At 58.6% G+C, this 20,253-nt stretch overlaps 2 protein-coding genes across 8 annotated transcripts in view; both read left to right on the forward strand.

Annotated features, from left to right (window-relative positions):
• TMEM63B (transmembrane protein 63B) overlaps positions 1–2,966 on the forward strand; it is a 50,297-nt gene extending 47,331 nt beyond the window's left edge. For 3 of the 6 annotated variants that reach the window (XM_074896982.1, XM_074896981.1, XM_074896984.1), the window contains one exon: positions 455–2,966. In XM_074896982.1, coding sequence (XP_074753083.1) covers positions 455–619 — 165 coding nt within the window. In that variant the 3' untranslated portion in view covers positions 620–2,966. The remainder of the gene's footprint in view (positions 1–454) is intronic. The other 3 variants (XM_074896983.1, XM_074896985.1, XM_074896986.1) reach the window with 3 other exon arrangements.
• Positions 2,967–5,304: 2,338 nt separating this feature from the next.
• CAPN11 (calpain 11) lies at positions 5,305–18,509 on the forward strand. 2 transcript variants are annotated; one of them, XM_074896988.1, is made up of 22 exons: positions 5,305–5,380; positions 8,335–8,617; positions 9,197–9,266; positions 10,692–10,810; positions 10,952–11,085; positions 11,261–11,429; positions 12,013–12,096; positions 12,183–12,268; positions 12,462–12,536; positions 12,940–13,100; positions 13,180–13,349; positions 13,563–13,574; positions 13,846–14,057; positions 14,181–14,220; positions 14,487–14,552; positions 14,896–14,953; positions 15,051–15,115; positions 15,969–16,037; positions 16,166–16,244; positions 16,708–16,824; positions 16,900–16,958; positions 17,208–18,509. In XM_074896988.1, the coding sequence occupies exons 2-22, from the start codon at positions 8,372–8,374 to the stop codon at positions 17,232–17,234; spliced, it is 2,118 nt and encodes a 705-aa protein (XP_074753089.1). In that variant the 5' UTR covers positions 5,305–5,380; positions 8,335–8,371; the 3' UTR covers positions 17,235–18,509. The 2 variants fall into 2 exon arrangements, with proteins under 2 accessions (XP_074753089.1, XP_074753090.1); XM_074896989.1 differs by having other exon boundaries at positions 14,490–14,552.
• Positions 18,510–20,253: the final 1,744 nt, after the last annotated feature.

Genomic DNA, 20,253 nt, shown 5'->3' on the forward strand with positions numbered 1-20,253 from the left:
GGGCTGGGGTTTGCACGTGTAACCCAGGCTCCTTCCTAGGCTCCACGTACCTAAGGGCAGCTGCATCTCTCCAAAAGGAGATTCCCCACAGGAGGCAGGCAGAGGCTCAGAGGGACATGTCCGCTGGCAAAATAGGGAGCGCGGTCTTCCAGTCCATGTGGGCTCCAAAGAGCTGAGAAGCCCCATGGTCTCTCAGCTCTGGCTCCCTGGGGGTGCTGCCTGTCATGGGCTGCTGGGGTTTGGCACATGCACTGTTGCAGGGCCAAGTCAGCCCCGCTTTTACTCCCTCTCCTGTTACATCCCACAGAGTCTGGACCCTTCCTCACCCTCCCAGCATATCCCCACGCTCAACCTCTTGCATAGTGCTTTGCGTGTTGTGCTCTGCTGCCCCGAGGAGCCCCCTGGGCTCACATGTGTTTCTGCTCTTTCCCCGCTGCTTGCCTGGCCCTGCCAGAAGTACATCGCCCAAGTGCTGCAGGACTCCTCACCGGAGGGCGAAGCGACAGAGTCGGAGGAGCAAGGATCGCAGGACGAGGAGCTGATCAACGCAGACGGCATGAACGACACAGATTTCCAGTCGTGTGAGGACAGCCTGATAGAGAATGAGATCCACCAGTAGGGACCTCGGAGGATGGGAGGGGAAGGAGGCCCAGAAGCAGGGCAGGCTGTGCGCACGGAGACCTAGGGAGAGGCACCCAAGGGTGCTGGCTGCTGCCCTCGCCCACCCGCCCGCCCCCTGGGACCACTGCCTTCAGTGAGGGCAGGGGCCCTGCCACAAGATCTCCATTTCCCTGCTCCTCCACCCCTGTGCCAGCCCGGCAGCTCAGCGGGCATGCTCTTTACTAGCTACCTTCTTTAATGCATCCCCAGACCCCAAAACCCCGGGGCTGGGGAGGAGGGGGACTGTGACCCCCGCGGTGCTGCTTTGGACCTGCAGGGAGGAGGACAGCTGGGTGTTTTGTGGGGAGGAGAGCAAGGGGAACCTTTGGGGTCTTCTCAGGCCCCTCTGCCCCCTGTCCTGGCAAGAAACTAATTTATTAGATTTACAGGAAGGTGATAAATGAAAAGCTTTAGTCAGTGTATTGGAAGCCCCACCTAGGGAGTGGGGTGGCTTTAGTTGCACCTTCTCCCTGCACATGCCCTTTCTCAACCCCTTGCAGCATCCACTTGGTGTAACATGCCATGTTACATGGGGAGTGACAGAGACTTCCATCCCCCACACACACCCCAGGGAAGGTGACAGCCTGGCCTTGTGGTCAAGGGTGGCATCACCCCGAGGAAGGGGCGCAGAGCTGGTATGAGCTGGGCAGCCCCTCGCAGGGTGAGGGGTGCTGAAGGCATTTCTCATGGGCAGGAGTAGGCGCAGGCAGCCTCTCCCCTCCCAAGTCCTGTGCCCTCCTCCCCCAGGGGCACAGGCAGGGGATTGCAGCATCATTTTAAGTGGCATTTTTCTTTTTGCACATTTTACTCCACTTTCAAACAAAAATCAACCTGTCCCCTGTGTGGTACCGTGACCCCCTTCTATACCTTGTGTCTGTGCAGCAGGGTCAGGCCCAGGGACTGGGTGGGGGGGGGCTGTGCTGGGGGTCTCTTAGGTGCTAGGGAAAGGGGAAAAAAGGTCCTGGACTGCAGGCCCTTGGCACCCTTTGGCATCAGCACTGCCTGGTTGTGACAGGGCCCCAGGGGCTGCCTTCCCTGAGCTGCTGCAGGGTCTTCCCCCAGCTAAGGTGGTTGGAGAGGGAGGGAGTCCAGGAAGAGCAGCCCCTGGGAGCCTTCTCCAAGCAAGCATACCATCTTCAGGAGCACAAAAGCCTTGTGGGCATGTGCTGGCTTTCTTCACCTGCCCTGACTGGGTGTAGGCTCCCCTATCATCACCCAGCCTGAGAGGGGGACTGTTCCTCCCTTGCCTCTGCCCTTGCCCCCTCCCTGGTGATAGCTTTGTGACAGAGGCAGTAAGGGGACAGGATGGAGGAGAGAGGTGTATTGGAACCCCTGGTATCTGCAGGGAGGTCTGACCCTGTTTGAAGGCTCTTAGTGAGGAGGTTTCTGGTCAGGATCAGTTGCCCTCAGTTGCTTCCCCCCTCCCCTTGTGTGAAATGTAAAGGAAAATAATAAATCTCCCTGCTATTGAGCTATATTTATTTCCCTCCACCCCCTGCCACCATGCTGTTTGGTGCTCATTGCGTACACTACCACCCTCCCTTCATCTGTTGTCTGTGGGTGCTGCTCTGGCTCACTGGGGCCGTGCCCTCCAGGGTCTGATGGGCCAGGTGGAAGGGGACAGTCATTTACCTGTTCAATCACCCATGCTGGCCCTGGAGCTCCAAGCACTTTAATAGACCTGAACAAGTGAAGCATCAGCCCTGCCCAGCTCCGGTCCAGGGAGGGCTGGTCACATCCCATCGCTTTTTTCTCTCTCGCCCCCCATTAGAAAAGGGGAGCCAGAAACACTGAGCAGGCAGGGCGCTGCTCCGGGGAGGACATAGCTGACTCTTCTGTACACCTCTCTATAGGAATCCCAGGCCTGGAGGAATGGGGGGACAGAGGGGAAGAGATGTGGGTCTTTGATGCATGGGGAAGGCAGGCCACCCCAGTTCCCAGGGCTTGGCTGGGGCTGGAGCACATGTGGGTGCAGAGGGGCACGCTGAGGGTCACCCATCCCCTCCAGGGACAGCCTGGAAATGAAATGAGCATGTCCGCTGCCAGGCTGGGGTGGGGAGGATGTTGATCCTGGTTCCCTATTCTTGCACCCACCTACTGCCCTTGCCCCAGTCCAGCAGGTGGGCTGGGATGCTCCAGTCTCCGTAGGTACGGCCGTGGTCCGGGCTGCCTCTGTGGTCGTCAGGGCTCTGCCCGCGGAGAGCTGTATGTTCTGAGTGGCACTGTCTGTGTAGAGATGTGTATAATACCCTGTATATATTTGTGTACAAAAGAAAAAAGGAAAAAAAGGAGCTATTGTTCTTGCAGTCTTTGTGGTGCGGTCTGGGGGCTGGGGCCTGGGAGGAGAGGACCCTAGCTACAGCCGGGCTGCAGGAGCATGCGTGGTGCAAAAGGAGTGGGGGGTTCTGTGCTCTCCTGGACCAAGTGGGCTTTCCCTCTGGCTTTCAGAGTATCAGACGCTTTGCTGTTGCAAGCGGGTGGATGGGGAGCTGCGTGCGCTGAGTCTGCCACGGGGGAAGATGCTTTGGGAATGGTGTGGGAGGAGAGGGGTTTTGCTGGTGGCCTCAGTGGCAGATACCAGCCCAACGCTATGGTCCCAACAGCAATTTATGTGGCTGCTCCTGTCATCTCTGTCCAGAAGCCTTTCCCCTATCCTGGTTTGGGTGGACAGCTAAAGTCTCCAGGAAAGGGGGAAGGGTACTAGACCCCTGGAGTGCAGCTTGACTGCAAGCACTCTCCTGCCATGTGCTGCTGCTTGTAGCTCAGCCATCCCCTACGTGGGAGCAGGCAGTGAGCAGCCAGCCCCCAGGACTGCTCCCTGTTGCTCTCCAGTGCAGGCTGGAGCTGGAGGTGGTTCCCAGACAGCTTGTTAATTTGTGTACAGTAGCCATTTTTCAGAGGATGGCGCAAGGCAGAGGTGAGGTGTGGGACAGGCCTCAGAGATGGACAACTGGGGCCAGCTCCATTCCCACCTCACTGTGTTAAGGCTCTGTGTCTTCATATGCCAGTGGTGCAGCATGAGCAGGAGGCAAAAAGCTCTCCTTCCCCTGGCAGCCCACAGCCAAAGGACTGGGAGGAGACAAGGCCTGAGCACAGACAAAGAGAACCAAAGACCAGAAAAGAACGCTGAGTGCTGCCAAGTCCCTGCAGGCATCACTGCAAAGGGAAGCTTGAGGGAAGGGAACAAGGAAATTGCTCAGGTATTTATGCAGGTATTTGACAGAAACTGCTCCCAAGCACAAGGGGCAGGACATGGGACAGCCTGCGTGACAGGATTACACAGGAGTTCTCTCCTACGGCAGGAGAGTCAGCTGTGAAAGCGGCTTTAAAGGCCACCAAGGGCTAATGAGGCAAGAGATGGAACAAGAGAATAGGGTCACAACAAGGTTGGGCTGGGTGGCTCTGAGCGGGCAAGGGTGGCTAAGGCCAGAGAAGAAGCTGGCAGAGCTGTTCAGGCACAAGCCGGACCATGCTAAAGCTGGTTTTGAATTGTCCTTGTTGCCCTTCCCTGGGGCAAGGGATGCAGCTCCTGGTCCTACTGCAACCTGCTCCCTGCTGAGCAAGGATCTGTCCCCCTGGGGCAAGGCGGAGTGGTTTGGAAAGCAGGTGCCCTGTGAAACCAGGGGGAGCAGCTGAGTGCCAGTGCCTGCAGTGGGGTGGTACCGGCACAGCCTCCCCAGCTGCGCCCGGGCACACCGGGAGGAGAAGGAGCTGCATGGTCGCAGATACCCCTTGGGATCACCATGTTTAGCATTGTCACCAGAAGGATGTCAATGCAGAGCTCCTTCCCAGGGCTGGTGGGGCTGGGCCAGGCCATGCTGAACTGGGCTGAGCTTTGCTGAGCTCGTCATGCCAGGCCAAGCTATGCTGGCCTAAGCCACGCCAGGCCAAGCTGTGCCAGTCCACGCTGGGCCATGCCATGCCAGACAAAGCCATATTGCACTACACTGGTCTGTGCAGTGCCCTGCCGAGCCCCGCTGTGGCCAGACCTGTCGGGAGCGGCACCACTCGTCATAGCCGTGTTGTGAGTCATGGAGGGCACGCATGGGCAGCCCCAACCTGGGAGGGCACACATGGGAAGCCCCAGGGCAGCGGGACCTGCTCGGGATGGGCCCTGCTGGCACCCCTCAGCAAGGGGCAGCTGGTGGGGTGGGTGCTGGCTGTGACTGCCTGGGCTTGCAGGAGTGAGGTGGTGTGGACGCAGCCTCCCCAGGTATGAGGGAAGGAGGGACGCCAGGGTGGGTGACGCCCGTTGGGACCACCGTGCGCAGCCCTGGCACCCAGTCAACAAGCCCTGGGACAAGGCACAGTGCAGAGCTTCACCCAGCTAAGCTGGGGTGCCAGCAGCACGGGGCAGTGCCGTGTCACCCCCAAACTCTTTCCCAGGGGAAAGTTGTTCACTCTTCTCCTTCCTGCCCCGGGTTCCGTGTGCACCGAGCCCTTTGCTCGGAGCAAAGGTGGAAGGAGCTGGTCCAGCCCGGCGCTAGCCCTCAATCCCTGGGAGCTGGGAAGGGGTGACCGCAGCCAAGACCCCAGCAGCAGCCCCGGTAGATCCCTTCCCGGGAGCTGAGCGGTCGCTGCGCCTTTAATTCCCCCTCCCTCCCGGCTTTGCTCGCACATCCTGCCCGCGAAACCCCACCTTCCGCAGGGCTGGGCCGAGCCGAGCCGGGTTGGGCTGGGCTGGGCCGGAGCGGGCAGGGCGGTGGCGGCGGCAGCTTCCGTAAGTATATTTCCCCCCTCCTCATCCCCATCCTTTCGCCCTTATCCGACCCCCAGCACGGGGTTAGCACCGGGTGGGGGGGGTGTGTGCCCGCTGCCCAGCGGCTGCTCCCCCAGACTGTGAGCTCCTCCCGGCTTGCGTATTTCACCACCACCCACCCCCCCCCCATCCCCTTTTATCCGCGGGGATTTTTGCTTTAGGTAACGCAGCCGCAGAGACCCGGCGCCTTCCCAGTCAGGGCGGCGAGTAAATCGGGTACCGCAGCGACCCCCGGGGTACGATGCCGACCCAAAGCCAACGCCGCATCTCCTCGGGGGGATGCGGGAGCATAAAGGGGAGCTTGTGGGAAGTGAGGCTCTTTGTCAGCCGGAGGGGCTGGAAGGGCCTGGGAGCTGCTTTGCGCAGTGTGGGACCCTACGGGCGGCTGCGGCTGCTCACCCCGAGCCGAGTATGCGGCAGGATGCGGTGTCTGGGCTCGGCCTGGCTGGCTTTAGGGAAGGCAGCTCCCCCTTCCTTCGATCTCCAGGAGCAGCTGGCGAACCAGAGGTCTGCAGACATTTTTAGCTGGACTTAGCTGTGATGCTGTCCAGGGGTTTTTCAGTACGCACTGAGGTGCAGGAGGTCTTAGGGACCCTGCAGGGACCAGCGTCTCTCAGCTCCCAGCTAGGAGGGATCAGAGGTGCCTCCAATACTGGAAAGCAGCATATTGTGGTTGGATGTTGCCTGGTGTGGAAAACTGCCCCGGGGGCTTGGTTTGTCTCTGCACGGCCTTTCATCCCCGGTGGAGGACCTGCAGCGTCCTTCAGCATCAGCCTGGGGGAGTCATCAGCAACCAACACCATTGCTTAAGGCCCAACTTAGTTCCTGTCCCATCCTGGGGTCTGAAATGTTTTTCCTAGCTCTGCGCTTGCGTGACCTCCGTCTGCCACTGAATACAACCTTCCCAAGTATTTTGAGCCAGAGAGCTAAGAATAACTCACACGGTGCCCATGTCTCGGCTGCACAGAGCTCCCCGTGTCTGCGGCCATGTCCAGTGCCGGTAGGCAGGGTGGGAGGGGGTGCAGGGACCCGGGCAGGGGCTGCGGGCATGGGGAGTTCTCCGGCCCTCGTCAGGCTGCGGTGTGAGGGCTGGGGAGGTGGGAACTGGAGGCTGTACAGGCGGCTGCATTTGGGATTTGGGATTCCTCTTCCCGCAGCCCCCCTGCGCTCTGGGCAGTGGCTCAGACCAGAGGAGCCATCCTGCCAGCTCTGTAGACAACGAGTGCCTCTCTGCTAGGAGAGGCTTGGCAGTGGAACAGGAGTCAGAGGGAGGAGGTGATGGAAAAGGGCTGAGCTCCATAGATTTGGGGCCATTGTAGAGGAGAGAAGGGCTGGTGCTGCCTTGGAGAAGAATAGTGTGTTTAGAGCATCCCAGGGCAGGCAGAGTGATGGGGAGGAGTATATTTTTCCTTTCAAAAAGCTTTTAGTTAGGGCACCTCCTTGGCTGCCAGGTTCATGCCCTATGTATATGCCAAGAGCTTGCACCCTTTTCGCTCTTGCCTGCCCTCCCTTAGCTATCACAGCATTTCAGGAGGAGAGCTGCCTCTCTGGAGCCAGACTTCACCCTGCTCTCCTGGGATCCTAGCCCACTGCTCTGAGTGGGTTGCTGGCTCCTGGGTTATTTACCTAACAACTGCTCTGCTGCCTCACGCAGAGTATTCAGAGTATTCAGCACCAGTCCCGCCAAGCAGGAGCTGAGACTGCTGGGGAGTGGGGCAGGGTAAGCTGCAAAGGCCGGTGGTGGCACCTGCCCCATGGCCCTGCTGCAGTGACCCTGCTTGCATGGTGGGGTTGGACCAGTTGGCCCCCAGAGGCCCCTTCCAGCCTGGGCAGTGCGGTGGGCACAAGCGCCAGCTCCAGCCTCGGGTGCCTGAGCAGGGCCGAGGGCAGCTGTGCGCAGGGAGGGGATTTGGGGCTTTCCCCACCGCAGCGGGTGCAGTGGGGCAGGGCTGCGGGGCCAGGCGTGCCCGGCAGCTGTGTCCCGACTGTTCGAAGCGCCCAGTGGTGAGCTGCCGGTTAAACCCCCCCGGGAGGAAGGCCTGTGGCAAAGCTCTCACCAGGGAGAGGCACTGGTGCAGCGGGGGGGCTCTGTGGGGTCTGCCCTGCTCCGGTCAAGTAGTGCCGGGGTGCCCCACTGCACCCCACATGGCTTCCCCGGTGCCTCCCTGCAGGCTGCTCCGCTGGCCGCCGGCGAGGCTTGAGTCACCCGCCTGTGTGTGTGCCGGGAGGGGCCCTCCCGCCTCTTCCTTCCCTCATCCTCCACCGGCCCCATAGATAGAGCTTTCTCTGCGCCCCGCTGGGCTCCTCCCTTCCCGGCCCTATTGACTCAGTGCTCAGGCAGCCACCCCGGCTTTCGAGGGAGAAGGAGAGGTGCCAGGGGCTGGGAGAAGCTGCGGGATGGCTGCTGACGCCCTCCCTGCTGCGACGGGCCGGGATGAGGGAAGGTCCCAGAAAGCTGTGCCAGGAAGATAGGCAGTCGGGGGCGGAAAGCGCCTGAAACTCCTCCGGGCTCGGCCTTTCTGCGCAGCAGGAAGGGGACAGGACCAGAGAGCCACGGTCTGGCTGCCAGTAGGCTGCCTCCTCCCAGCCAGCCCTCACACCCGCTCTATTCCTTTGGTGTCCCCTAAAGACAGCAGGGCTGTGAGGGTTGGGCTGGAGGCCATGGCTCTGAACGGGGCTGCTGCCAGGGATGGGATCAGGGGATGTCCTCCTGGCGCGTGGGCCCACTCTGGGGATGCTCTGTGTGTGGGCTCTGCTGGCTGCCCCGGCTCAGTGCTGACGGAGGAGGTCCCTGCTGTGGGGGCAATGGGGAATTGGGGATCCAGCCTCCAAGCCTGGCACTGTGGCTGACATCCCCAGGGGTGTGCATGGGTACCAGATCCTGCCTCAGCCCAGCCATGCCCGTTTCATTGCAGAGAGTGGAGCTGAAGGTAGCGCTGCTGGTGCCCAGCTATGATGCCCTTTGGTGGCATGGCTGCCCGTCTGCAGAGGGACCGCCTGAAAGCTGAGGGGGTTGGCCAGCACAACAACGCCATCAAGTATCTCAACCAGGACTATGAGGCCCTCAAACAGCAGTGCATTGAGAGCGGCACCCTCTTTAGGGATCCCCAGTTCCCAGCTGGCCCCTCTGCCCTCGGATTCAAGGAGCTGGGGCCACACTCCAGCAAGACACGGGGGGTGGAGTGGAAGCGTCCATCGGTAAGTAATGGGCTTGCTTCTCCTCAGGCTGGGCTGGCATCCCTATCCTGCAATGTCTGCATTGACCAAGCTGCAGCCTGGCCCTGGCCTTCTCCTCTGGTGCTCAAAGTCCCTTAAATGCTACATCACCTCCTTTCCCAGAGGCCCAGAGCAATGGTCTATGAGCGTCTGCTCAGAAAAGCATCATGTCTAGCAGGCCCTGTTTCCCCTGGGCAGCAGACTCTGGGCTTTAAAATGGGTGGGCTATGTCATTGTTTCTAGGTGTTGTGGCATGGATGTGTCACCCTCAGTGACTGGGGCTTTTGAGGGTGTGTATCCCCTGGTGCCACGAGTGCAAGGGCCATGCCATTAGTCTGTCTAGCCGTGTCCTCCCATGGCTACAGCAGAAGATCTTGCCTTACCTTACAGTGATGGCCTTGGGGTTGTAGTCAAGCAGATTTCCCTGGCAGAGGGTAGGTGGGGTACATCTCTCAGGGACCTTATACCCTTCCTCCCGAGTCTGAGCTCCAGTGAGTGCCAGCCCCCCAGAAGCCCAGGCCCTGCCGAGATCCAGCATCTGACTCTCTCCTCCTCCTGCAGGAATTAGTGGATGACCCTCAGTTCATTGTTGGTGGTGCAACCCGGACGGACATCTGCCAGGGGGCTCTGGGTGAGTGCTGGAGTTCTGTTCTCAGACCTTGGTCTGGAGAGCAGTGGCTGGGGAGGGTTGGTGTGGCTGGAGAAGAGGTGTTTGTGTAAGACTGATGGTGGACCAGTTTTACAGCACCTTTCTCCGGGCCCGTGCACCACGTTTTCATGCCAGCCTCTGCACAACCATCTCTGTACCAAAGGCTCCTTTCCCATTCATTGTGGTGGAAACTGGAAGGCGGGGAACACACTGTGCCTCCTGGTGGCCCTGGGTTAAGGCTTCGCAAAAATGGGTTGATGTGTGCACAGCTTGACCGTGCTAAGGTCAGGAGAGATGTCAAGTGGATCCATGCCTGACACATGCTGACAACAACACCAGGAGTTGCTCCACAGAGCTCACTGCTTTGGTAAATGGTGAGGGATGGCAGCTGAATGACAGTAACAAATTGAGGTGAGGGTGTGCTGGTCATGACAAAGTGCTTTTGAAGCAGTGGTGCGGTGTGGGAGAAGGGAATTGAGAGAACTGTGGAGTACGAGTGGCGATTTGTCATTTCTCCAGGTGTGTCTGCCAAGGCAAAGGCACTGAGACAAGAGAGTGGTGTTAATGGGCTGGGTGTGCTGGCAACTGAGATTCTGTAGTCATCAGAACCAGATCTGGGTACAACCAAGAGTGTCATCCTGATCTGGATCAAGCTGGGCACTTGATTGGGAGTATCATGTACCTTAGCACACATAGCATGCTGGTTTCAGAGCTGACCACATTTAATACATCCAGTAATTAGAACAAACTCGAGGTAGTAACTGGAGCACATAACAGCCTGGAGCACGGCAGTGGCGTTCAGTTGGTCATTAAAAAGTCTGAAATGCTATTTCGCCAAACCACAGCCTGGTACAGGTTATCCAGGCTCAAGGCTAAGGTGTAACAGGCTTCAAAGGCAAAAGAGAAAGGGGAACCAAGGCAAAGAATTTGAAGCACAGTGCTGGCCTCGAGCAGCACTTGTGGTTAAGTGTGGTGATGTTACTCATAATTTGAGAAGCTGGGGAAGCAGCATTAAACCTCTCACTTGATAAATGTTTTTTTAAATGCAGAACTCCCTGTCTGAGGTGTGGAGGGCAGTCATGAATGAGTCCCCAAAGGGTCTAGATGAACGGCTGCAGAAGGGGGGTGTTGGTGCTGACTGTATGTGGACACAGGCTTCAGGGCAGGCAGGATCGTTCCCTGTTGACTTGAGCTAATACTTCTCCCCGAGGCAGGCTGAACGAGCCCATCTCCCTGAGCTCCATTTGTCTGCTGGACGCTCTCTGGTTTCTCCACACACTTTCTGAGCTGGGGAGCCCCAAGTGTTTTCAAGGAGAGCACACCGCAGGCTTCTACACATCCACCGCCGATCCCCCCCCCAGCCAGGGACATGGTGGATGCTCACATTGGCTTCCTCTCCTTGCCCAGGCGACTGCTGGCTGCTGGCTGCCATTGGCTCCCTCACACTCAACGAGGAGCTCCTGCACCGCGTGGTGCCTCATGGGCAGAGCTTCCAGGAGGACTATGCCGGCATCTTCCACTTCCAGGTGGGCTGGGAGCTCCTGGCCCCCATGGCTGGAGAGCTGGAGGCAGGAGGGAGGGCAGTGGATTGAGGGCATCCCTCTGGGCTAGGGATGAGCAAGTCATGTGATGCTCTGAGCTCACCGCACTCTCTCCTGATGCCCCAGATCTGGCAGTTCGGTGAGTGGGTGGATGTGGTGGTGGACGACCAGCTGCCCACCAAGGACGGGGAGCTCCTGTTCGTCCACTCGGCGGAGTGCACCGAGTTCTGGAGTGCTCTGCTGGAGAAAGCCTATGCCAAGTGGGTACCTCCGTGGCAGACACATGGGTGGGTGGGGGACAGGGCACCTCACTGTGTGGGGTGGAGGGGAGAAGGTGTCTTCTATCCCTGGCCCTGCTTGTCCTGGGTGCCTGGGGAGCAGCAGTGTGCTATGTCCTTGTCACCTCACACACCCCTCTTGCCGGCTGGTGCTCAGGCTGAATGGCTGCTACGAGGCGCTCTCGGGGGGCAGCACCACCGAGGGCTTTGAGGACTTCACCGGCGGTGTGGCAGAGATGTATGACCTCAAGCGGCCACCGCGCAACATGGGTCACATCATCCGCAAGGCTCTGGAGAGAGGGTCCCTGCTGGGCTGCTCCATCGACGTAAGTGGTACGCTGGGATGAGCCAGGGGCTCTGCCCCAGCAATGACCAAAAGCGAGGCCTTGCCACCCAAGATTGTGTCAGCAGACCCCTCCCTGGGACACTGGGTGGGAGGTTATTTCTTTCCCCTCTTAGCAGAGCACCCCTTCCAGAGCCAGCGTGGCAGCCCCCAGGTGCAGCACCTGGGGCTGCAGCCCAGCTGCTGTGAACGGGCTCCTTTGGATGGAGCAGGAATGTCCAACACAAGTGTGGACTGTTGAACAAGGGCCTGCCTATACCTCTGGCTATGTCTTACATCAGCATCTGAGAATTATCTGGACTAGGGTTTTCCATTCCCTCCCATGAAATCCTTTTCTTGCTTTCTGAACTTTGGATGGTTTCCTAATGGTTCTTCAGGGTCTTCTGGCTGGGAAACTGTCTTTATATTGTCCTCAGTCAGCAGCCTTTGAGCAGAGAGTTCTGGTACCTGCTGCTTCTCTTGGCTGGAGTGGTGCAAAGCAAGGGGAAGTCTCCCTATGGTGGAGGGTAGGGGTAGGGATACATGAATTTAATCATATCCACTTGAGCTTTGCACATTCTTCTCAGATCACAAGTGCCTTTGATATGGAAGCGGTGACCTTCAAGAAGCTGGTGAAGGGCCACGCCTATTCTGTCACAGCCTTCAGAGATGTAAGTTGGCTATATGAGACTTTAATAGCAATAAAACAGACTGGCCAGTGGCATGGGCTCAACCTCCTGTGTGTGGTGGCTGGCAGGTGAACTACCGGGGTCAGCAGGAACAGCTCATCCGCATCAGGAACCCCTGGGGTCAGGTGGAGTGGACTGGAGCCTGGAGCGATGGGTGAGTTGGACACATGGGACTTTGTCCCACTGCTGTCAGGCCAGCGGGCACTGCACACACAGCAATCAAGTGCACAGCACTGCCAAGGGGAAGTTCGCAGCATGCAGTGCCCTTTGCATCAGCAAGGGGGGCAGTTGAGGGCCAGCTCTGAAGTGCTCTTGATTCATCTCATATATCTCTCCTGCTATTCTAGCTCCTCCGAGTGGGACAACATTGACCCTGGTGACAGGGAAGAGCTGCAGCTGAAGATGGAGGATGGGGAGTTCTGGTGAGTGCCAGAGCAAAGTGCTGCTCTTTTTCAGCAGCCAGCCTGGGAAGGAGCACAGGAGCTGGGGAGAGATCCTGCAGTCCTACTTCACCTGAAACACATGACTTCCCTTTATGAGCTAGCTTTCCAGCTTGCTAGCATTTTCTCATCTGATCTAGTTAATAATTTTCCTCCTTTCAAGGAAATTCAGGCCAACTAAATGCAAAATAAACATTTAGGAAAGCTAAACATCCCTTCTTCCCCAAACACATCAGTGGGCTTTAAATGAGCTAGAACTGCTCAGGGTAAAAGATCTCGCCGTCACTTAATTCTCCCAAAATGTTGGCTGGGTCCAGAGCTGCTTGTGCTCTCCTCCCTCCCACCAAGCAATGCCCTGGCCTCAGCCCCTGCCTGCCTCCCACAGGATGTCTTTCCGGGACTTCATGAGGGAGTTCTCCAGGCTGGAGATCTGCAACCTGACCCCTGATGCCCTCACCAAGGACGAGCTCAGCAGGTGGCACACGCAGGTGTTCGAGGGCACGTGGCGCCGGGGGAGCACTGCTGGGGGCTGCAGGAATCACCCAGGTACCTCTCCCCTTCATGTCTCTGCTCTTGGCAGCGCGACGGAGCCAGGAGTCTCATCCACGCATCTTCTTCCTACCAGCCACATTCTGGATCAACCCCCAGTTTAAGATCAAGCTGCTGGAAGAGGATGACGACCCTGGGGACGACGAGGTGGCCTGCAGCTTTCTGGTGGCTCTGATGCAGAAGCACCGGCGGCGGGAGCGGCGGGTGGGGGGTGACATGCACACCATCGGCTTCGCTGTCTATGAGGTAACTCCTGCCCACCCTGATGCTGCTTCCTTGGGACAGGGTCAGCCTGCCAGTTCCACCTTGATCTGGTACCGCAGTCCTTAAGGAAACCTTTCCCACCTGCTTTGGCCAGCCTGTGGGTTAATGTCCCCTGTCCTGTGCTCCCTGCACCTGGAAGGGATGGGGGCAAGTACTGGGATTCTGATTTTTTTCCCTTTTCTCTCCTCCCTGCAGGTTCCTGAGGAGGTATGTTCTGAGCCGCTGGAGCCCTACCCCCTCTTGGAGAGAGCACAAGAGTGGGCAGCAGTGGGTTAATGCATGTATTTGCAGCCATGGGAGGGATCTCCCACCACCCTGGCAGTGGCTGGGGTGCTGCTGGGTGCTGGGCACCTCCATGTGGGAGGGATGGATCCTGCTGGGGTGGGCAGGGCAGGGATGTCTGGCTTCGGTCCTGCCACTCCCTGTGGATCCTCCGCCATTGTGGGGCTGCGGTCCACAAGCGCATCCATTCCCCCAGGCCCAGGGCAGCCAGAACGTGCACTTGAAGAAGGACTTCTTCCTGCGAAACCAGTCGCGGGCACGGTCTGAGACCTTCATCAACCTGCGGGAGGTGAGCAACCAGATCCGGCTGCCCCCTGGCGAGTACATCGTTGTGCCCTCCACTTTCGAGCCACACAAGGAGGCCGACTTCGTCCTGCGGGTCTTCACCGAGAAGCAGTCAGACACGGAGTGAGTCCCTGCCTGGCCAGGGGACACCCTGCGTCTGTGAGCAGTGGGACATTTCCCCGCTGCAGGCAGCCGGCTGGCTGGGGACCCCACTCATCACTTTGTTTTCCTTCTTTCTGACCCTAGAGAGCTGGACGAGGAGATCTCGGCAGATCTGGCAGATGAGGTAGGAGCTGCTGTGTTGGTTCAGTTGGTGCTGAGGCCTTGGGGCTTGGGAGGGGGAGCTACAGGCAGGAGGTGGCTGCCTGAGTTTGGGATGTCACTGTGGCTGGAGGGGGCTGGCAGAGTCAGGGTGATAGGGATGTGGGAAGTAACAAAGATGAGAAGAACAAAGAATAGCTTCCCTTCCAGTTTGGGTTTGCTGAGTCTGGGAGGCAGGGCAGAGCCTGGGTTTGACCACTAACCTCTTCTTTCTGATCTGTGTCACCCCAGGAGGAAATAACTGAGGATGACATAGAGGATGGCTTCAAGAACATGTTCCAGCAGCTGGCAGGGGAGGTGGGTATGGCTGCGCTGAGTTCTGAGGGCCCCCAACCTGGGGAGGGGACAGAACCCCTGGCCATGAGAGCTCCAGCCCACCCCACACTCACTCAGGCCCATCCTGCAAACGAGTCCGTCTCTGCTGCGGCTCAGCCCAGCTGCTCCCAGGGGTGGTGTGACGGGAGCAGATTTTGGGAAGGGGCATCCAGCTGTGACCCAAACTCTTCTGGGCATGCAGGAAATGCAACAGCACCCTGATGTCTTGTGACTAAGTCAGAGATGTTTAGGCAAGAGTGGGGGAATGGCCACAAGTTGGGTGAAGAGCAGGCAAAGGATGCTGCTAACTCTGCTTCTGCTGCAGGACATGGAAATCAGCGTCTTCGAGCTCCGGACTATTCTGAACAGAGTCATTGCTAGACGTAAGCGCTGCCCTCCCCACCCCCTTTCCCCGCAGCCCAGGCCTGCTCAACAGGTTGGCTTTTGATGCATGTGCTCAACCTCCTCCTTCCTCCTCAGACAAAGATCTGAAGACAGATGGGTTCAGCCTGGACTCCTGCCGCAACATGGTCAACCTGATGGATGTATCCTCTTGGTGCTGCGGGCAGGGTCCAGCTTCCCTGGTGCTCAGCCTGCCGGCAGCAAAACTCCACAGGAGCTGGGGCTCAGCTCTACAGCCGTGCCGAGACTGTTCAACCAAGGGAAGGAAGGATGGAAGGGACGGGGTCCTTGTGGCTTCAGGGCCACTTGCCCTACACCCCTGGGCTTTAGCAGCAGTTTTTTTGGAAAGGGCTGTCAGTTCACCTGCTTGCTTTGGGGCCTGGCTCTGCTGCCAGAAGCCCAGCCCAGCCTCACTCACACTTTCAACCCCTCTGGGAGGAAGCTCCCTGTGCTTCCCTTCCCCACAGGCTGCCCAGCCTGACATGTCGTGATGCCACCCAGTCTTCGAGGCACTCCTCAAAGGGAACGAGGGCTGCTGCGCTTCTTTCCCCCCAAACTATCCTCTCCAGTGGTTGAGGATGAGAGGTGTAAAGCAACAGGAGCTATGGCCTGTGTTCCTGCTTGCACAATGACATGCGGCTGAGGGATCAGGTGAGGGTAGAAGAGCACCTCCGAGCCCTTCACCAGCCTGGCCCTGCAGCATCCCCTTTTGCTGCAGGCCAGCCCAGTTTTGCTCCAGGGACAAGAGAGCAATGTGTTTCCTACAGCAGCAGCACAGCTGCTCCGGCAGAGTGGCATGGCAGCTAGTTTAAGTGTTTCACTTTTCCTGCAGGCTCTGATCTTGCTGATGCTGTAGGACAGAGAGGAAAAGTTGGGGTGTAAATTAGGCAAGGCAAGTGTGGCCAGGCTATTGTCTCCTCAGATGGCTGGGATCTGATGGTTTTGCCTTTATGCCCACTTTGCTGGCTGCTTTCTCCTTGACCCTCTGCTTTCAAGAAAGATGGCAGTGCCCGCCTTGGGCTGGTGGAGTTCCAGATCCTGTGGAACAAGATCCGGAGCTGGCTGGTGAGGAGCAGGGGACATGGCTCACAGCACAGGGGTAGCAACCCTCCTGGGGCATCAGGGTGAGGGAACAGCCAGGCTGGAGGCCACATGAGAGCCTGTCCTTCCCATCTTCTGTGATGTTTTTGCAGATGATCTTCCGCCAACATGACCTGGATAAGTCGGGCACCATGAGCTCCTATGAGATGCGCATGGCTCTGGAGTCAGCCGGTAGGTCTGGAGAAGGATGAGGCTGGGCTGGGAGCTGGGGAAGGGGCTCCTGCTGTCAGAGCCCTGTCCTAGGTAGCTCGAGAAGAGTGAAACCAGCCTATATTGTGTGCTTGGAACCAACCTGTTGTGGTAGTGAGTTGTAGCCCGTGTCTGCACCAGGCTCTTTCCATCCCAGCTGGGCCAAGTGCTGGATCCTCAGAGTTAGGGACACACACAGGGTGGTCCCAGTCTCTGTCTTCCTCTGACCTGCAGGGTCTCGTCCTGGCAAAGCAGAGGCCTTGGGTGGATCAGTGAGCTAACTAGTCATACGGCTTTAGGGAGAGTGTCCCCTCTTCCTGCTGAGGCTGGACACAGTGCCCTTCCTTGGGTGGGTTGGTGGACCCTTCAGGTGGGGGCATGGACTTTCATTGTTACACCCTCCTCTCCTGCCTACTTGGGGTACTGACTGCTCTCTGCATTGCAGGTTTCAAGCTGAACAACAAGCTGCATCAGGTGGTGGTGGCTCGCTATGCAGACACTGACATGGGTGTGGACTTTGACAACTTTGTCTGCTGCCTCGTGAAGCTGGAGGCCATGTTCAGTGAGTGGTGGCCCTGGGGCAGGGTGGGCAGGCACAGAGGGATGTGTTTCTCACCTTGCTTTTGTGCCCCTGCAGGATTCTTCCGCAGCATGGACCCCGATGGCACTGGCACCGCTGTCATGAACCTCACTGAGGTGAGAGCTCAGCTCAGTGGGAGGTGGGGTGGGAGACAAGGGGACAAGGCGTTAGGGCGAACAGGGCCCTTAGAGTGGGTGGTAGAAAGCACTCCAGGCCCTTTGGTAGGGAAAGAACCCATAAGATCAAGATGAGAAAACAGGATTGCTGCAAGCTCCACGTTTCTTGGAGGGCTGTCAAAGTTGACACGTGAGGGCACGTCAGAAGTGCACCAGCCCCTTCTCATCCCTTCTCCCTCTCCTTCCCAGTGGCTGCTGCTGACGATGTGCGGCTAGGAGCCACGACAAATCCGCGCTGTGGCTGGGACACCCCGACGGGCCAGGCCCCCTCCAAGTGCCTCCCCTTGGATCTGTGGACACAGGATACTCTTTCCCCCTCGCTCCATCCCATGCTGAGCCACCAGCCCTGCATCCCAGCAAGCCTCACGCCACCCTCGCTGGTGGACCGGGGTCAAGGCAGGCAGGGGATGCCCTTCTTCTCTTCTAGGCTGCGCTTTTTTCTGCTCCCTACTTCCTCTCTCCCCACCCCAGAACAGGAGGAGGGCAAGCAGTTTGGGGTACCCATGCATGCCTGCACTGAGCTTGGTGGGAGTGAAGGAGCAGGCTGGGGGCTAGCTGCAGAGCAGGGAGAGGCAGGAGCTGCAGGGGAAAGAGGGGGGGTACTCCAGTGCTATCCCATCCCCACTGGCATGCATTGACTGTCTCTGCACATGCCTGAGAGCATCAGCAGGTACCGCCTTCCTCAGGCAGACGCAGCAGGTTCCCAGCGAGCCAGAGTGGCCTTCTGAGAGGAGGAAGAGCCATACTCTTCTTGAAGCCCTTGCACTGCACTCATCACCAAGCATGACCAAAGCGTGGAGCCCACTGGCTCTTTCTGCGTGGCCTTCAACACATCCCTCCCACCTTCATGCCCCTGCCTTTGCCCCACCACTGGGTCAAGTTCTGCAACTTAAGCACTGAATGTCTGGGGGCTCCCCCGCCACATGAACATGTGCCACCCTGTAGTGCAGTGGAAGCTTCTCTATTCTGTGTGAGCACAGCAATACCACCACCACAGCTTGACCTCCCTCCCATCCCTGGGAGCTCCTGGGGCATCCACTGCCCCTGCTTATGACCCACAGCAGGGCTGGGGGGTTGCCAGCACCCGAGAGCTGCTGTCTTCCCCCAGAGAGGAGGGGGTGGTGGTTTGGGGGGCTGTTCTGCGTACATATTTTTTTTCCCCTCCCTTTCCCTCACCCTCACACTAGAACACTCTCTTCTTCCTGTGGGCTCCTTTGCCCAGTGCAGATGGACTTCAGTGCCAACATATTTGCACTTCTCTGCGCTCCTCCACTCCCCTTCTTCTGGGGTAACAGGGTGGCTCCAGCTTGGCAGTGGGTGACAGCCCATCCTTTGCACTGCAGATGCAGACAGGCAGGCAGTTAGCTTCCCCCAGACCCCTGTTGTCGCTGGAGGATGTGCCTGCAGCAAGAACCACTGCTGCCCGCCCGGCAGCTCCGCTTCCTCACCCCGCTCACTGCGCACTCCGGGAATAAACTGAGATCTGTTGGACGTGTGGCCCGGGCAGTGACTTGGGCGTCGCATCCTCCCTCCACTTGCCATGGGCTGGGCTGGGGAGATGAGATGTGGAGCCAAGCCCAAGGCATGCTGCTTGCCCAGTCTGGGGTAGAGGAGCACCACCAGATACAGGTCTTGCCGTGGGGATGGAGGGGTCCATATCCCCTAGGGTTTTATAAAACTCGCCTCTTCTTGCAGGGAGGTCCTAACGCCAACACAAAGGGGCAGCACCACGTGCTACGTGTAAGGAAGCACTGCTCTTTAAGTGAGAGCAAGCAGCATGCTGTTAGCAGGGCTGTTCAGTTATCCCAGGGATTTTTCAAGCCAGTGCTTGGTCCCTGGTGGAGGTGGGAGGAGTGTGTTAGTGCCGGGCTGGGATGGTGACCGGGGCACCTTTACCCCAGCCTGTGCCCCAGGAAAGTGGGTGCAGCCACAGTGTCCCAAAGGCCTCCCCAGGGCACCACTGAGTGCCTCTGTCATGCAAGTGGCTGGAGCAGTTTAAACTTGGCATGCCCCCACCTTGCCAGCGACTGAAGGCAGCCAGCAAGGCTGGATTTGGCCCTGTGGACTTTGCAGGAGGGTGGATTAACATTGGTCATGGTTTGCTGTCCCAGCTGGCTCCTTGCCACAAGGTCTCCTCTGCTAGTAGCAGAGCCGGAGTCTGCTCTTAAAGAAAGGTGTCTTGGGGAGGGGAAAGAGGGTCCGCTTGGATACAATGGAGTTAACCGTGGAGTGGGTGGGAGTGGAGGGCAGCCTGGAGCTCTGGACCCTGGAAGGGACCACATGAGGTATGTGACCCTGGGTAGGAGCTGTGGGTGGTCAGTGCTGTCTCCTGCTTTGAAGTCATGCAGGCTTCAGCTGGAGGCAAAAATTTTCCAGGAAAATGACAGTGGAGGACTGGGTAGTGGGACTTCTCACTTTGTGGCTCAGAGCAGGACTCTGTCAGCATGTTCATCCTGCCCCTTATTGAAAGCCCAGCAGGGCACCACAGCCCAGATGGTCCCAGAGGTGCTCAGCATTTGGAAGAGGAGTGCCCTTGTGCACTTTAACCCTCCTGGCATCTTAATATCCCTCATGTGGGTGCCCTCTGTGCCAGTCTAGCTCTCTGGGACCAGTCTCCCCTCAGCACCCAGCTCTGGGGCAAGCCAACCTGGATGAGAGCATGGAGGGTTGCTGAAGTGCAACTGTAGGAGGAAGCAGTCCCCCATCTGCCTCCCCAGGCTGCCCTCCAGAGGCTCCCCAGGGCTGGATGGAGGTGGGCTACTTGCGCTTGGCTCTTGGCTATCTGTGAACTGAGCTGCCCCCCGTGGGGTGGGAGTACCTTGCAGCTTGCCAGCCTGGGCTCCCTGCTCCTCCGTGCAACTCCAAAGCCCCTGGGAAACAAGGGCTCAGGTGAGGACAGGACACAGGGGCAAGCAAGCAGAGCTGTCATCACTGTCCCAGCTGCAGGGCCTCGTCACACACACAGAGGCCCGATTGTAGGGCAGGGTGACACCCTGGCTTTGGGATGACAGGTGCCCCCAGGCATAGCCTTACCAGAAGCCCCTTCCCTCCCTCCCTCCCTCCCTCCGGGCGCCAGCTGGCAGATCCCCTCCCTCGTTGGCCCCAGCAGCTGGCAGGCTGGTGTCGGCAGGGGGTCCGCAGGCAGGGGGGGGTCCCCGGCTGTCAGCTAAAGTCACAAAGAGCAGCCTGGCTCATCCCCCTCATTGCAAAGGGAACAAGGAGGAGGCCCAGCAGA

The sequence above is a fragment of the Athene noctua genome, chromosome 1 (genome assembly GCF_965140245.1).
Source record: "Athene noctua chromosome 1, bAthNoc1.hap1.1, whole genome shotgun sequence".
Lineage (NCBI taxonomy): Eukaryota > Metazoa > Chordata > Aves > Strigiformes > Strigidae > Athene > Athene noctua.

Excerpts from the sequence above, each read along its gene's own strand:
- CAPN11 (XM_074896988.1), top strand. The coding sequence starts at position 8,372 with ATGATGCCCTTTGGTGGCATGGCTGCCCGTCTGCAGAGGGACCGCCTG. Across the intron at positions 11,430-12,012 it reads TGCTGGGCTGCTCCATCGAC|ATCACAAGTGCCTTTGATAT; the intron begins GTAAGTGGTACG and ends CATTCTTCTCAG. Across the intron at positions 12,097-12,182 it reads CTGTCACAGCCTTCAGAGAT|GTGAACTACCGGGGTCAGCA; the intron begins GTAAGTTGGCTA and ends GGTGGCTGGCAG.